The sequence below is a fragment of the Anoplopoma fimbria genome, chromosome 22 (genome assembly GCF_027596085.1).
Source record: "Anoplopoma fimbria isolate UVic2021 breed Golden Eagle Sablefish chromosome 22, Afim_UVic_2022, whole genome shotgun sequence".
In the NCBI taxonomy this organism is placed as follows: domain Eukaryota; kingdom Metazoa; phylum Chordata; class Actinopteri; order Perciformes; family Anoplopomatidae; genus Anoplopoma; species Anoplopoma fimbria.
In genome coordinates, this window is record NC_072470.1 from 2,113,557 (window position 1) to 2,129,273 (window position 15,717).

General features: G+C 45.7%; 1 protein-coding gene across 1 annotated transcript in view; it reads left to right on the top strand.

The window, feature by feature from the left end:
• Positions 1-15,424, top strand: part of LOC129111699 (R3H domain-containing protein 1-like) — a 37,523-nt gene extending 22,099 nt beyond the window's left edge. The window contains 15 exon segments of the mRNA XM_054623764.1: positions 898-1,170; positions 1,620-1,774; positions 2,807-2,923; positions 3,691-4,077; positions 4,182-4,311; positions 7,073-7,230; positions 7,654-7,787; positions 9,772-9,875; positions 11,170-11,354; positions 11,934-12,105; positions 12,930-13,027; positions 13,129-13,213; positions 14,093-14,290; positions 14,293-14,327; positions 14,329-15,424. Coding sequence (XP_054479739.1) covers positions 898-1,170; positions 1,620-1,774; positions 2,807-2,923; positions 3,691-4,077; positions 4,182-4,311; positions 7,073-7,230; positions 7,654-7,787; positions 9,772-9,875; positions 11,170-11,354; positions 11,934-12,105; positions 12,930-13,027; positions 13,129-13,213; positions 14,093-14,290; positions 14,293-14,327; positions 14,329-14,439 — 2,342 coding nt within the window. The 3' untranslated portion in view covers positions 14,440-15,424.
• Positions 15,425-15,717: the final 293 nt, after the last annotated feature.

The following is a 15,717-nucleotide window of genomic DNA, read 5'->3' on the forward strand; positions in this document are numbered from 1 at the left end:
GAGATACGGATCATTTTCCCCTTCACAAACATCCTTGCTTTCGTTTTTAAACATATTTTTGTAGTTAATTTAGACGCTCAGAGAGGCGAGAAGAAAAGTGTAAAACATTGCAGTGAGGAGTAACTGCATAATGGAGAAGTCACCTGCATTTGTTATTCGATAAGATAAGTTTTAAAGGGGGTCAGCCTTCTTTATCTCGTCGTGATGTCCTCGCTCGGCCTCTGCTCTCCATTATGTTTCCCGACACCGCTTCCCGTCTGCCGTTCTTCTATTTTTGCCAATCTCCTCTTTTGTTGTTTTTCACACAGCGGTAGCAGCAGCAGGCTTCTTGCCTGAGCAGTTTTCGAAGTTGTTTACGAGGCGGCTCGCTGCCCTCAACGTTGTGTTTTGGGAGAATAAGTCAAGGAGACATCTCGTGACTGTTCTGCTGCGTTCGCCCGAGTCCTCATATGACCTCTACTCGCAACAGGCGGCACGCGGTCTCCTATTAAAAACAAGTGCAAAATTCATCTGAAATAAAACTGTTTCTGCCTTTTATGATTGAATTTCAGCATAATCTTTCAGTATTTGGTTGTCCTTTATTCTGCATCCAGAAGTGGTGACTAAGTACTTTTACTCAAGGAATTACGGCGTTTGTATCAAGTAATATTGTGCTCTCTCCTCCACTTCATTTATTCAATAGCTTTAGTCATAATTCAGATTCTGATTGCCTCCTCCCAAAAACTTCTTTGCACGCCATGCAGTGATTATACAGGGAGAAATCCAACCACAGACGGCGTGCGGAAACCAGTTTCTCCATAAGCGGTTGCCTCGAGAGACTAGAATGCAGCGCTCCTTCCTCTTGATTCTGAAAATGTAGAAGGCAGATGATAATCTCATTGTCCCGCCTCCCCTCAGGCTCAGAATCGTGCAGCAGCGTCGGCTCCTCGACCAGCTCGCTGTCCCGTCCGCAGCTGCCCCTCCCGGTCTCGGCGGCCCCGTCCTGGTCCAGCATCCCAAACGCACCTCTGATCCACCCGGCCCCCGACGCCAGAGGCTCCGGGCACCCTGAGATGATCAAGAGCGTCCTGCCGCAGACCCCGTCGGCCGCGGACGCCACCAGCTACTACGTGCTGCCGCTGGAGGCCTCAGGGATCCCGCCAGGCAGCGTTCTGGTGAACCCGCACACAGGTGGGTGAAAGATTTCTATTTTAAAACTCCATTTCACTAAATACAAAAATCCCACGACGGCACAGGATTTATTTCCATCTTATTTTTCTTCCTCGTGTCTTGTAATATTCTGGTTTAGCCGTGAATTATTCATCACTTTGGGACAGACTTACAGGTTGGCATCGGGCTGCACTCGGTTTGTCCGTCAAACAAGCGTCCACACCAAAGCATGCTGCTCAAAATGCACCGAACAGATGGCAGAAATCTGTAAATATTCATCGCGGGCCAGTTGTAGACTTTTTAGCAGCAAACTTCAAATGCTGCCAAGTTTGTCGTTTCCGCCGCCTCTCCCTCTCACGGACCATGTTTGGGTGTTTCCACCAGCAGAATTTAAGTGTTTTTTCTTTCCCGTTAGTGTGTATTCACATTTTATTTTTTATTTTTTGTCTCTTCTGAATTCAATTCAACAGGCAAGGCTTTCATCCACCCCGATGGCAGCGCCGTCGTATATAACCCGGCCTCCATCGCCCCCGCTGCTGGCAGGAACCCACAGCAGGGCAAAACCCTGCAGCAGCCAATCCCCGCCCAGACGCAGCAGCAGCCGACCAATCACCTCCACTCCCAGGTCAGTGGGCGGGGCTACCTTTCCTCACTCTTTCCTCTTTCCTCATTCAAATGAAATTCATGAAAAGTGTTTTTTTTTTTCTAACTTCCTCTAACCTTACTAACTAATAGTAATGAAATGGGAGCTGTTAGGACGGTAGGAGCTTCACTAAGTTTGTTAAACCCCCTCACACAAACAGCCATCGTTTATTCATCGCTTGGCAACTGTAACTAGGCACGCTCTGGATTTCTCCACATGATTTAGCAAGTATTCAAGAAATAGTTGTTGTGATGTGGGGTTGTATGAGATACTTCACATAGTCGTGTATTTTTCATTACGTTGGACACCTAAAAAGTTTGATATTAGTTAAAGTGTACTCGGTATTCAGAGTATTTTCACAGCTTCCCCTTGCTGTCAGACAGCCCTTTCAACAGGAAACTGAAGCCGTTATCTATGCTCTCCTCCAAACCACCAGACTCTATCATTTTATTTCGCAGAACACTGGAGTCGCTTGTCTGCCTCGGCCTCCATCGGTTATCTTTTATTGTTATTGTGTGACTTTGGTTTTTGAAAGGCTGAGTTCAAATTGTACAAAGTTACACAATAACTCCAAACAAACGTACCGATCAAGCCAGCAGTAGATCAGCAGCTTCTGCGTTCTGCGAGTTAAAATGACAGTATTTGTCAGTGTAGTCTGCTACACAATACAGGGACTACGGATGAGTACCTCATACCACCCCACTTCAATAAATCGGAACTATCCCTTTAAGAGTGGTTCTCTGTATGAAAGGACTTCTTTATATTCTTCCAAAGAACTACTCTGTAATTTCTCCAGAAGCTGGTCCTGGAAGATACAAAACCAGCCTACATTACCTGAAAAAGCTCTACCTCTGCCCCACCCATCAGTCATCAAAGGAATGTCTGTTGTAACTTTAGAAGTGAAGACATAAACGGGGTTTAGCAAACAGTCAGTTGAGGCTCCCACCGTTTTCCCAGCATCCTTCCTCCTGTCTCACCTCCTGTCCATCTCTTCCCCCCCCTTATTTTCCTCAGCCGATCTGTCCTCCTCTCCAGCTGTCCTCTGAGCCTGTTAACAACCCAACGGTCTCGTATCCTCTTCCTCCTCCTCCTCAGTTCCTGCCCGTCTGTCCTAACCAACAGTACACTGTGGTACAGAACTCCTTTCTTCCATTTTATTACTCTCCCCTCCCCTCTCCTGTCAGAACTAGCTCTCTTAAGACTTTATTAGTTGCTTTACAAAGTTTGTCTGTTTTTAAATTGTGAATTTGTCCAGTGGAGTTTGGTAGCCACATTCAGTGTCGCTCTCACTGTGTATAACTGGAGGTTTGGCATGACACGATTCTTATTAATGTGATCTAACATCAAGTCTTACCTCACTTTCTCGAACTTCAAAGCACGTCTTTTTATTATTCCGCCACTCAACTATTCAGTAAGTGTTCCGTGTTGGAAAGGTGTATCTGAATCCAGCCGGAGCCGGTACCCACATATATAGATCATGCATTCACTTAACCTCATTTCTGACCTGGTTTTAGTGAAAGACGTGCCTCTGCGGCTAATTACGCCCGTGGAAAAAAAAGGTTCCATTAATATTTAATTCATCACCAGATGTTGGCGCTGAATAATCCATGACTGAAAACACCACTTTTTTTTTTTTTTTTTCAACCACATGTCAGAAATGACCCGGGCTGGCGCGCCGCGTCGATGCCCATAAATAGCTCGCTTTAGACTTTAGTCTCCGCAGACCTGGGCTAGATTTAGACTCCCTGCGTTTGTTTAAAACCGCCAAGTAAAAGTCAATTAATAAAATGTCTTTGCACTTAGCCGATGGTCCCCCCCGGGTCGTGGGTCCATATCGATCGGTGTTCTAAGCGGATTTAACGATGAAGCCGTCTGTTAACTCTGAATTCTCTCTCCAGCCCGACGTCCTCAACGCCCAGTTCAGTCACATGACTCTGGCACAGCAGCCGCCCAGCGACGGCGGGGCCTCAGCGGCGGACGCCCGCCACTATCCCGCCGTGTACCACCACCACCACCACCACGCCTCCCCCGTGGTGCTGCAGGGAGCTCCTCAGCAGCAGCATCACCAGCAGCATCAGCATCAGCAGCAGGTTGCAAGCTACATGGTGGCGGGGCCGTCGGGGGGTCACCCGGGGTTGCTGCAGGGTCAGCCCGTCCCACTCCCGACCTCGGGCCCCAACCACGCGTATCCCAGCTCCACACCGGGCCCCGCTGCTTTCCCGGGGTCGGCGCTGAACCAGCAGCTGCTCCAGCAGCACGCCTACATCCAGCAGCCTGTGCAGCAGGTAGGGGGACGTCCCAGCTAATCCTGCAGCTTTACGAGGAATCCTCCATTTCTGAGTCAAACGGGTGTCACACGGTCTTTGAGTTTTCTTGTTGTGTCTTCCAGATGTCCGCGTGCTACTGCTCGTCAGTCCACCACCCGCACTGCTCCAACCAGCAGCAGCAGCACTACCGGCCCCCCGTCAACCCGCTGCCCTACAACTGCCCTCAGAGCCAAAACCTGCCCCAGCAACAAGGTATGTACACGGCCGTTTTTAAAGAAGACCCACGTTAGATATTGGGTCTTTTATTTTCTTAAGAGAAAAATGAGATGCTGAGTTAACATGCTAAGCTACGCTCACGTAAATTAACATTAAATCTGAGGCAAAGTTGTGTTTTATGACACAACATAGCAGGTTACCCTTCATGTCTCCAGTTTCCTGTGATAAACCAAAGCTCATTTAGCTTTTCCAAACATGGCTTTGAAATAGTCATGGCGGATCTAAAGACAAATCAAAGCAGGTTTTAATGAACGAGGTCTGCGGCCTCTGATCAAGCGACTGGTTCTTCCTTGAAATTCTCAGCCTGACTGCTGTATAAAGAGTCGCACTAAATTAATATACTTTTAACGTCTCACTTTCAGCTCTTAGATTATTTGTTGTTCTTGTGTGTTTCTTCACAAGGGAGCCTGGCCAGACCCACGGCTCTACCAAAGGACAAATATTGCCCCTTTTTTTCTTTCCTATGTTTGTTTTTGTTTTTTCTCTCCCCGGGAATCATCCACTTGATTAATCTTTTATTTAATTATTTTTTTCATTTCGCCACAGGAGACAAGATTGTTAGCTCCTGCTCGGTCTTCCTCACACGCACGCACTCTCGCTTAACTGGATGTGATGTCGCCACGATAGCGTCTCTTGTACGCACACACACATATGCACGTGCACCTCTCTGTAAGTGGCTGCGGCACTATTCTGTCATCTGTCGGCAGCAAATGTGGCTTCCCTGCTGGGAACCCGGGGAGTAAGACAGCGGACAAATGAAGCTGACCTACAAAGGCAAAGGACAGCAATTATTTCTCAGGGAAACGGAGGGAGGGGGGGGGGATGACTTCAGTGCCTCGTTTTTTCACCTCCTGTTTTTTCATTAATTAAAAGAAAAGATATATAGGACGACTAAAGGTGAAGATATTGAAGCATAGGGTGCGCGCACACAATAACTAAGTAATCAGTGGGGGGGTTCTCTGATGGAGCGGTCGGGGGTCCACAGAGACACCTGTGAGCGTTTCCACCGCCTTGCATCAGACCGTAACAGCCGCCGCCGCCGCCGCAGGGCTTCGGCTGCAGTCATGGTCATTCTGGGAAAGCGTATGTCCTCATTCCTCTTCAGCGTTCAGTGACGTTTGAGTCATCGCCAGGAGGAGAATGCGACAGAACCTTTTGAAAGTTGCACCAAAGTAAAGCACTTTTTATATTTTAAGTTGTGTGATCATCTAAATTGAAATGGTACTTGGAAAAAGAGCCAAACGATAAGTCTATTGTCGATTTCTCTAATTGAGGATTTGCTGTTTGACACAGGGCTTAGATTTATATCTTCTGACATAAAGGCAAAACGATTGGATGAGAAATTAGTCGGCAGATTAATCGATTAAGGAAATCATCAGTCACAACCCTAATATTAGTAAAAACTGAACGTCATTGCTGGAAAGACTATATGGCCAAATGTCCTTTTAACTACAGTGAAACAAAACACTTTAAAGGGTTGATGAGATCAAACTTTAAATGGTACTTGCAAACATTTAAAACACCACATAACAGATGCATACAGACGTAAACCCTGCAGTGTCCATTATGGTTGAAATGAGGCAGGTAAACGGCTGTCTTAACGGTCTTTATGGTCTGTTCGAAGTGTGATTGGATACCAGAGTGGAAGCACGCCGAGCCCGAGAGGCGGGACACGGGGCCGGGACGCTGTCTGAGAGGCCTCTATGAATCTCACAGTGAACCGGTCTCTTTTTCAGCCCCTCACTCCCTCACCTCCTCACCTTGCAGGACGTCTCAGTCGGCACAAGAAACGGAGGATGTGCTCGCAAGAAATGATAATTAAAAAAAACGTGAAGGAACATCCTCAGTACAGAAGACCCAATCTGCATGCCTGCTGGAACGGAATAAAACCGCGGGTGCGTTTGATATTGCCGTCATTTCATGCTCGGTTTGTGAGCGAAGGTGGGAGGTGAGGGTGGATAAAAATAGTCCCCTCCCTCCCCCCTTCCTCCTCCTCGCAGAGCACTCTCATTGTCTAGTTGTACTTTTTCTCTCCCAGGGCGGCAGACTGTAAAGACACCTTCACAAAAGGACGTCCTCTCCTTTTGTCCATTGCACTTGGTGTGTGTGTGTGTGTGTGTGTGTGCGTGTGTGTGTGTGCGTGTCTGTGTGTGTGTGTGTGTGTGTCTGTGTGTGTGTGTGTGTGTCACAAGGGACCGTATTTTTCAGATGTCTCTTTTTCTGTCACCTTGACATTTAAACGTTCGATTCTCTCCCCCTCCGGCTAGGAGCAAGCGTGTGTGCCAAGTGTGTGTGCGTGTGTGTGTTTTGTGTGTGTTGTGTGCGTGTGCGTGCGTGTGTGTGTGTGTGTGTGTGTGTGATTTTCTGTCTCTAAATGGGTTTTTAAGCAGCACTATAGAAATGTGTTGCCACTCTCTGTTTACCCCCTGAACTTAATCACTTGTTGGAGTGGAAGTGGGCTGCTGGACCGCTCAGGGTTGCAGGTTCAAGCCACCGCCGGCTAAATCAAATATATTGACTTTCTCATTTATCCCCGAGTGACCGACACCGGCTCGGCTGTTGCGGCTCAACTCTCCGACTTCCATCATCTTTCAATCCGCCGCTTGTTCCTCCTCCGACTAGAAAATGTTTTTTTAAATCAACGTGAATATTAATCACAGTGTTGTTGTCATCGTTCCCATCAGTGATATCCTTTCATTTGGTCACAGCATTGTGTCTGTTCTCATTTTTGCCTCAGTGCACCAAGCCATGATGCCCAACCCGGCGTCCAGCTACCAGGCCATAGTGGGCATGCAGCCAACGTCCAGCCTGGCTCTCACCGGCAACCAGCAAAGCAATATGGGCAACCAGATGCAAGGCATGATGGTCCAGTACCCTCCGATGCAGTCTTATCAGGTATTTTTATGCAAGCTTTCCATTTTGATTAATATTACCAGCGTAGAGATGAAAGAGAGCTTTCAAATAACAGCGTGCTCCAGGTATTAATGGAGGAAAAAAACAGCTTTGACTTTTGAGTTATTTGTCCTTAAGATTGGCCAAAGTGGAATCAAATGTCCAATAATATTGAATGCAAAAGTGGAGTGCTCACTCAAAACAGTCAGCGTGATAGCAGAGGTGCTTTTATTTTGGTATTCATAGCAAAAGAAAAAAGAAAAATTCGAAGCAAAGAAAAGTAATATTTGACAGACCTTTTGAAATTGATCGAGCATTCATGGGCTTGAATTGGCCGATAAAGGCAGTTTTCTGTGTTTTGTTGCGTTATTTGCTTGAATTCCATGTTAATCTGTTGGTTTTTTCTATTTCTACTCTTCCTTTCAGCAGGTTTCTGTGCCACAGCAGACGTACCAGCAGCCGGTGTTTGTGTCCTGTCAGCCGGGACAGGGGGCGATGGCGGTGGCCGGCATGCAGCCCTGCTACAGCCTGCTCCCCCCGAACCAGCACACCACCATGAGGTACCGCGTCCGATCCGCCGCCGACGCTCTGCACGCGTTACCACAGCAACAGAAAAGAAAATGAGATATGTTTCATGACTCACTTGAGATATTTGTATTGATCAGGAAGTCTCATCGGGATGAAAACCTCTTTTCAAGAGAAGCCTGTGTACAATGGTACCACTTTTAATGAACAATTCCTTCAAAATAAAAGCACGATTCAATCAAAGGGTTTCATTCCTTTCATAGGAAGACCAGTATGAAACAGTTTAAAGATTAAAGTGAGTAATTAGTTTAATTTGTCTTTGCACGCTGATGTTTTGTATTTCTTCAATGACCCAGTTTACATTGAGCCATTTAATATTCATTCCCAAGGCCCGATAGTAAACTCACTCTTGATTTATGATCCTCCTTTTAATAATGACAGTCGCTAATACCTGAAGTATCTTCAGATGAAACCATTAACTGTAAATGTACTTTGTCCCAGAAACCGGTTTGCAGGTACGTGATTCTGTAGGTGCCTCTTATTTATAGACCTGACGGTGAATCCCCAAAGCCTCAAGGTGAAGGTCATCTTTAGTCACTGGCTGGGGAGGGGGGGGCGACGTTTTTGGTGAACCGGGTTTGCTTGTAGCTGACGAACGTCCTCTCAAAGAGCCTCACCAGTTCCTCTGCCGCTTGCTCTCATTATAAGCTGATTGATAGAACTAGTTCACAGCAAGCAACAACATGTAATTAGCTCCTACCTCCGTGGACCCAATCATTGTGGATGCTGGTGAGGGGAGCACCGCTGGGACACGGCAGTACACATGACAAACGTCAGACAGGAAAACCAGCATGTACGTTACTCATCACCTGCAGAAAGAACAATACACACACACACACACACACACACACACACACGGGAGACAGAGAGAAGAAGAAGAGGTCGCCCTCTCTCATTGTCCCAGCTGTAAAAGGAGGCTGCTTTAGTAGGGCAGCCGGCGTGGAAAAATGATTTATGCGGCAGGGTTTTTCGAACCAGCTCAGCGTTCTCCCACGAGGGCCCCGGCTGTCCTCCTGCAGCCTGCTTTCTCACCAGCTGGACTCCAGTCCCTGTAGGCGGGTTGCTTACAAAGCAGAGCGCCTGCTTTTGCAGATGGAGTTAAAAGTTAAATTCCAAGTTGAATACCCCAGCTGCGGGGAGAAATATACGTCTGTGCAGGTTTTAAGAAGTCTTTTTTTAATCACGTAGGCGTGAGCATCGTGTTGGATTACTTTTTTCTTCAAGTGCTGAGAGGCACTCTGGCTGCTGACAGATTTGGCAACATTTAAAGGGGACATATCATGCTCGTTTTTAGGTTCATACTTGTATTTGGGGTTTCTACTAGAACATGTTTACATGCTTTAATGTAAAAAGAAACCCCACATTTTTCTCATACTGTCTGTCTGAATAAAACAGTGTTCCCACTCCGTCTGAAGCTTTGTTTTAACGCCTGTCTCTTTAAGACCACCTCCTGTAAAACATACAGGGCGCCTTTCTGAAGCTAGTTCTCAGATGGGGCTGGCATATTCTAATTAGCCTACATGTGGCATAGGAAGGGGCGAAAAATCTGATTGGCTTGTTGAATCACATGTTTTCTGAACCAGGCAGCCTACAAATTGGTTTTCCATTAATTGGTTAATCCACCCCACTCAATTACCCACTCCTTTCCTGCTGCTTATTAAGGTCTGCATCTAATGGCCAATTAACAACTTTATTAGTAATTAATTGTTGATTTAATTTGCGTTTTTCTTTTCTTTTTGTTTCTTATTCTATTCAACCTTTTAAAAATGGTAAAAACTGCAACTCACTAGCTCCTAGAGTACAAGTTGATGGTGTCAAAAGTCTTGTTTTGTTATAGCAACAGTCCCAAACCCAAATATATATTGAATTTAATGTAAGACAATAAAAGGCAACTAATTATCACATTTGAGAAGCTGGAACCGCCGTTCTAAAACACTTCCTCTTTGTGTTCTCCCACAGTTCCACAGTGAGTTTCCTGCCCGCCCAGATGATGGAGCAGCTCCAGTTCTCTCAGACCTCGTCCCCCTGCGTCTCCCAGCAGCACCCAGGCCAGCAGTACGCAGGTACGCTCCCCATACCTCAGTGTCAATAACCGCAGAATGTGCTCCTCCACGACCACCACACCGCTCTGCATAATGAAATAATCTTCCCCGGGTTTACTTTGATATGTGCTTAATCACAGAAGGGTGATTAGATTCACACTAGGGATCTTTTCAAAATGAGAAAGATTGAGGCGTGGTGACGCCGGCTTGGATAAGTGAAAGTGATTTTCACATCCAGCTCTTCCTTTTGGTGCTCACCGAGATTAAACCGCCATGAGATCGACCTCTGCGACCGCTATGTCGACAACAACTCAAAAACCATTGAAGTGAGACATCACTGCTGAGGTTGCTGTCCTCGTTTCCCAACTGTCCTTCTAATAAATGACCGTCAACGTGTGGTGAATGTTGGTATATATGTGTAATCAGCTGATATATGGGTATAAGGCTAATCAGGGGCTATAAATTCCCAAAAATCGAATAAAATGTAGTTTATAGGAATACAATTTGCCATAATGAGCCGTCTTTTCATGTACTGGCCTTTCCGAGGGCTCAGAGATCTGCTGTCCAGAGGCCCAGGTGGGGCAGTCTCCTTACTAATGACCTTTATTATTCATGGCTGATTATTATGGGGGAGGGGGGGGTGTCGTAATGGAGGGAGCCATCACTTCCAGCCCCGTCAGTAATGAGGTCAGATGAAGGTCTCGCGGGCGGCCTCACCCACAGCGTCACCGGCAAACACTGTTTTAATTGGAAGAACTAGTACAGCAATTTTTTTTTAAGTCCGAAAATTCCATTGTCCTCGCAACTGTTGTCGGAGGACGATTCATAAATCAACAGCGGCGTCGGCTGTGCAAATTTTAGAACGCGATTTTCTACCTGATGCAAGCTTAAAGTAAACAGAAATTAATTAGATGGCTTTTTATTTAATTTTTTTGAGTTCACAGAGGACAGGGTTCTCTGATTGGTTTTTTTGTTTTTTTTTATTCACATTAATGCATCACAAACTAATAAGATAATTAGCTCTCCAGCATTATCGCAGAGGATTTTAGCAGCGAAAGGGGAATGGACTGTTTGCTTTATAGCGGATGTGGCCTTATAATCAAGGCTCTTAGAACCTAATTGCTTAGCAGCTGTGTAGCTGAACAAAGGTGCTGTAAAAACGCATTTAGTCTGTCAGTGTACCATGGTGCATAAAGGATGAATTCAATAAAAAAAAAAAAGCAGTATTGAGTGTTTTTAGGTGTCTGCCTGACCTTATTTGCCTCCTTTCAACATTGTTGCAATTGTTGTTGTTTTTTCATGCGCATTTGTGCAGGGTTGTTACCCACGTCCCCCGGCGGCGGTGGCATGGTGATGCTGCAAATGACGGCGCCCTCCTGCCAGCAGCCCCGGGCCCCCTCCCCCTGCCAGCGGAAGCAGCCCGGCCACAAACACCCGGGCCCCGATCACCAGCGCGGCCGCCGGCCCGCTGAGCTCCCCGCGCCGCCGGACAGCGCCCAGGTACAAACGCAGCACATGTGCATCAGACAATATCCAAAAAACAGCACTCATAAGATGGTATTAATAACCTTTTAATAACCTTATTGAGGTTGTCTTGCTCAGTGGACCGGACGTTTATGACTTGACAACGACAATTTCCAAATAATGTTAGATTAAATTATGAATTTGCTCAGGTAGCGTTCCGCCCATAGGACTATACAGTATGTGTCAGGAAGTTGAGACGCTCACAAGAAACCAATTTGAGAGGCAATTTATTTTGGTTGTCTGAGTCTGACAGTGACGCGAGAATTACCACATTTCTCCTGCGGGCGGGTTAAATGTGGTAGTAAACAGGCTCTGCAAATGAAGTGGCTGGCTCGGGCGTAGCCTGAAAATGAGGAGAAAATAGTCCCGAGCATTAGGCTGTAACGCTACATTAGCAGGTCGGACTCACGTGGATAGAACGGTACATTAAATCGACGACTTTGCGAAAGAGAGAAAGTGATCTTTTTGTTTTTGTGTGAATGAAAGTGTCTTGTTTTCTCCCCCCGTCCCCGTCCCCTCGACTCACCCCCCTCACCGCCGGTGTGTTGCGTGTAGAGCAGCCTGCCCTTGTCCCCGGCACTCACTCCCTCGCCAGGCCAGCCGCCCAGCGTCAAGGGCCTCCCATCAGGCATCTCGTCCATCCCTGTCATGGCCCGACACCCGCACCACCTCAGCCACCTCCACCACCACCCGCCGCTCCCTACAGCCTTCTGCCACAGTGGACAAGGTCAGAGACACACAGGCCAACTCACAGACCAATGGAAAAAGAAAACAAGTGGCTACTTACATATCAGGATAATCAAAACTTTTGAAGTTGTATTTTTCGCCTAAATCCTGTGTGTGCAAAGATTTTTCTATGAAGCATTTAATTATATTTAATAGAGAAGTTTTCATACAACAATGATTTAATTTGACCTAACAAAAATGTATTTTGTGGTTAATTTATTATCTACATGAGTACACATTATTACCTCCTCACTCGTCCTTTCTCAACATCCATTTAGCCAATTACATTCATGGAGAAGGTAGTTTCTGATTGGCTATAAACTGTTACTAGGGAGATACTGAAGCAGTGGTGAAGGGTAATTTGCCACACATGTATAGTTTATACAGTTTTGGTTACATATTTAATTTCATGAACCTTAATAAATAACCTTAATAATAAATCATTTTAGGTTAGTTTGTACTTTTGTTAACTTGCATCCAAGTGGCTTACTAAACTTAGCTAACTTAGTTGGCTAACTTGATAATCAAAGAACATTAACTTTTTTAACTCAGTACTACAAGTAAGAGTAGTTTTATATTTATATTGCGAACATTAGCTGACTATGTAGCGCAGTATATTATTTCTTGCCTCAAATTATTATTTATTTATTTATTTAATTAAATTTCTAAAATGTAATTCTCCAAATGTGTCATAGTTCGCTCAGGATTTCAGGCACAAATCTTCCTCCGTACAAACTCAAAATAGATGTTCTTCATCTTCTTGTATTTAATGAACTGAAACTCAACAGCTTGTGATAACTTTTCTGTGTGGGCTGTGACTTCTAGGTGAAACACACTACTCTCTACTGGGCCAGCCTCTGCAGTTCAAACCCTCCATCAGACCTCCGCTGATCCACACGGCCCACATGGTGGCCAAACACCAGGTCAGGCGCACATGAAATAATAATGTTACAATAGTCTCCCATCAGTTAAAAATACATTTCCCTCCACAGATAACCTCACTGGTTTCCTCTTGTCTCCTCAGGGTCCACTGGGGGTTTGGCGTAGTGGTCACGGGAGGAAGGCCGGCAGAAAACCTCTGTCTTCAGATCTCAGTGTAGGTGAAGCAGGTAATAGGAAGTCCAGAGGGAGGCTTGAGTTTAGTGAACCTCCAGCAAACGGTGGCCATCAAATTTGACATTTCCTTTGCAGAAAGAAGCACAAAAGGGATTTCTATATTGCTAGAAATAAAAAGTCAAGGAGTGAAGCATCATGTTTTAGATGTCAATCAGAATAGGAAACTTGCGTTGAGATTCCGTCACGTGATAAACTCAGCTGCTGTGTCGTCTATTTAGCAGATTAGCTGAAATAAAGTCAGTTTTTATTTTTTATCAAAATGTGCTTGCTGCGCTCCCGCAGCTGCGAAGGAAAGCGTCCTGTTTGTGAATGTAAGCAGAATAAATTGACAGACGGGGCAGAATTCACACCTGGCTGTGGAACCTGCAGCCCCGGCGGTATTTGTGCCGAGAGAAAGAAAAGTGCTGATTATTTAGAATGTGGCGTTGTGGTTTTTTGCACTTGTCGAGGTATTTTATTTTATTATTTTTTATGCATTATTCAGGTGCTTTTGTCAACAATCCCAAATGTACACTCAAAAAGAAAGGAGGGGAGGGGGGCGAAGGCGGTGTCGGTGGGAAGTTTAACACTACAGCGCTGCCTCTAAAATGTCACGCTGACTGGAAATAAGAAAAGAAAGCGTTATCTTTAAACTGACAATCACAGTTTCTTTAAGAACGTATTCAAGAAATGGTAAAAACTCCAATTTGCAGGATATTTCTGCCAGATATTTGTCTGAGCTACCCATAAAGCTCTAAAGCTGGCAGCAGCAGGTTATTGAAGCCTCCTGATGGTGCAGGTCTGACTTTACTCTTCAGCCATGACGGTTGTTTTATTTACTGGCTCCGCTGCTCACGGTGCCGTCTGTGTGTGTCTGTGTTGTGTGTCTGCAGTGAGCAGTCAGATCCTGGAAGTGACGGCGCCTCCGGAGGGGATCGGCTGCACAGACTCCCACCACCTCCTGGCAGAGCTCTGCAGAGGGGGCCAATTGATCCGGCGGCTGTCGGACCATCAGCCCCAGCTGCGTGGCGCACCCAGAGACGCTCCCGGCGGACGCCTGGCCTCGTCATACTCCGTCTTCGCCATGCTACCCCCAGATACGCAGCCCCGAGCGCCGCGCTCCACCACGGAGGCCCCGGGGGCCACCTCCGAACTCCGAACTAGCGCCAGACACAACGGGGAGCTGTGTGGCTCGGACGAGGCCGGCTCACAGCTGCTAAACATCCTCGGGGGCGTCTGAGGAACGCCACACGAACGCACATCCAACCACCTGCCTCTGCTGCCTCAGTCTGGACCTCCTCAGTTCAAGTCCCAGACTCTGTCCAAATCACACACACAAAAAAAACCGTATCAAATGTTTGAAGAATGAACATTCACTTTTATTTAATTTCTTTTAAGTTCATTTTATCTTTTTTCTGGCCGACGGGGCCCCGAGTTTGGTTTTGTTTGTGAAATGCGGCTGCTGAGCTGGCCCCTTTCTCTATTCTAAGAAAAGAAAATCTAGTTTGCTGTTCAAAAGTGAAAGTGTTCAGAGAGCAGGATTCCACTGTGGCTCTTTTGAAAGCAGGCGTACGAGCGTGACGGCGCCATATCGAGCTAAACGTTCACATAATCCACTCGTTTCTGGTTCGGGAATGTTTTTGTGCCCACCTAAGACACGTGAAATTGAAACTGAGCATTCATATCAAAAGTGTTTATATTTTATTGAACATTCATCAATAATTCCATCATCCGTGTCCTTAACCGCTGACTCATGACACAATGAGCGGCATTCATCTCCCGCCTCCCAACAACAATAACACACAGCGGCACTTGTACAATGTTGAGCCCATACAATAATAAACACTGAATAATGGATAATACTACCTGAATTATTGAAAGTCACTTTTATACACAGTGAATGTTGGATTTGCACTGAAGTGATGAAGAGATCTGATTGGTATCAGCCAGGGCCTGGATTCTTTTTTTCTTTTATCAACCCCCCCCCTCCCCTTCCCTCGTACCCGTTTGTTGCACTCGGCCAGGCCACTTTCTTTTATATATTTAATTAAAATGTTTATATGCACAAGGAAAATGCAATCGACTTTGTCACTACTTGGCTTCTTTTATTTTGTTGAGGGGCAGGGGGGGGATTTTATTTGTGTGACTCATGAGAGGTGTTCTGTGTCTGGTGTGGCTTTTCTTTTTCCTTTTCTTTTCTTTTTTTGGACTCTAATAAATGTTTGCACCACACGTGTTGTTTCCAATGCTGAACACAGTGATATGAAACTGAAGGTGTATTAAAACATATATATATATATATATATATATATATATATATATAAGATGTTCTGGAAAAAGCAACATGATGAGGCAACTTTTTGGGAAAATGTTGCAGAGATTATTTGCAGCCTAATTTACGCATGCATGCAATTAGCCATTGGGGGGAAAAGTGGGTGAATTATAAAGAAATGGAGACATCTAGAGGATAAAGTATGTTCCTACAGCATCACATGACACTGTGAAAGTGAAACTAAAC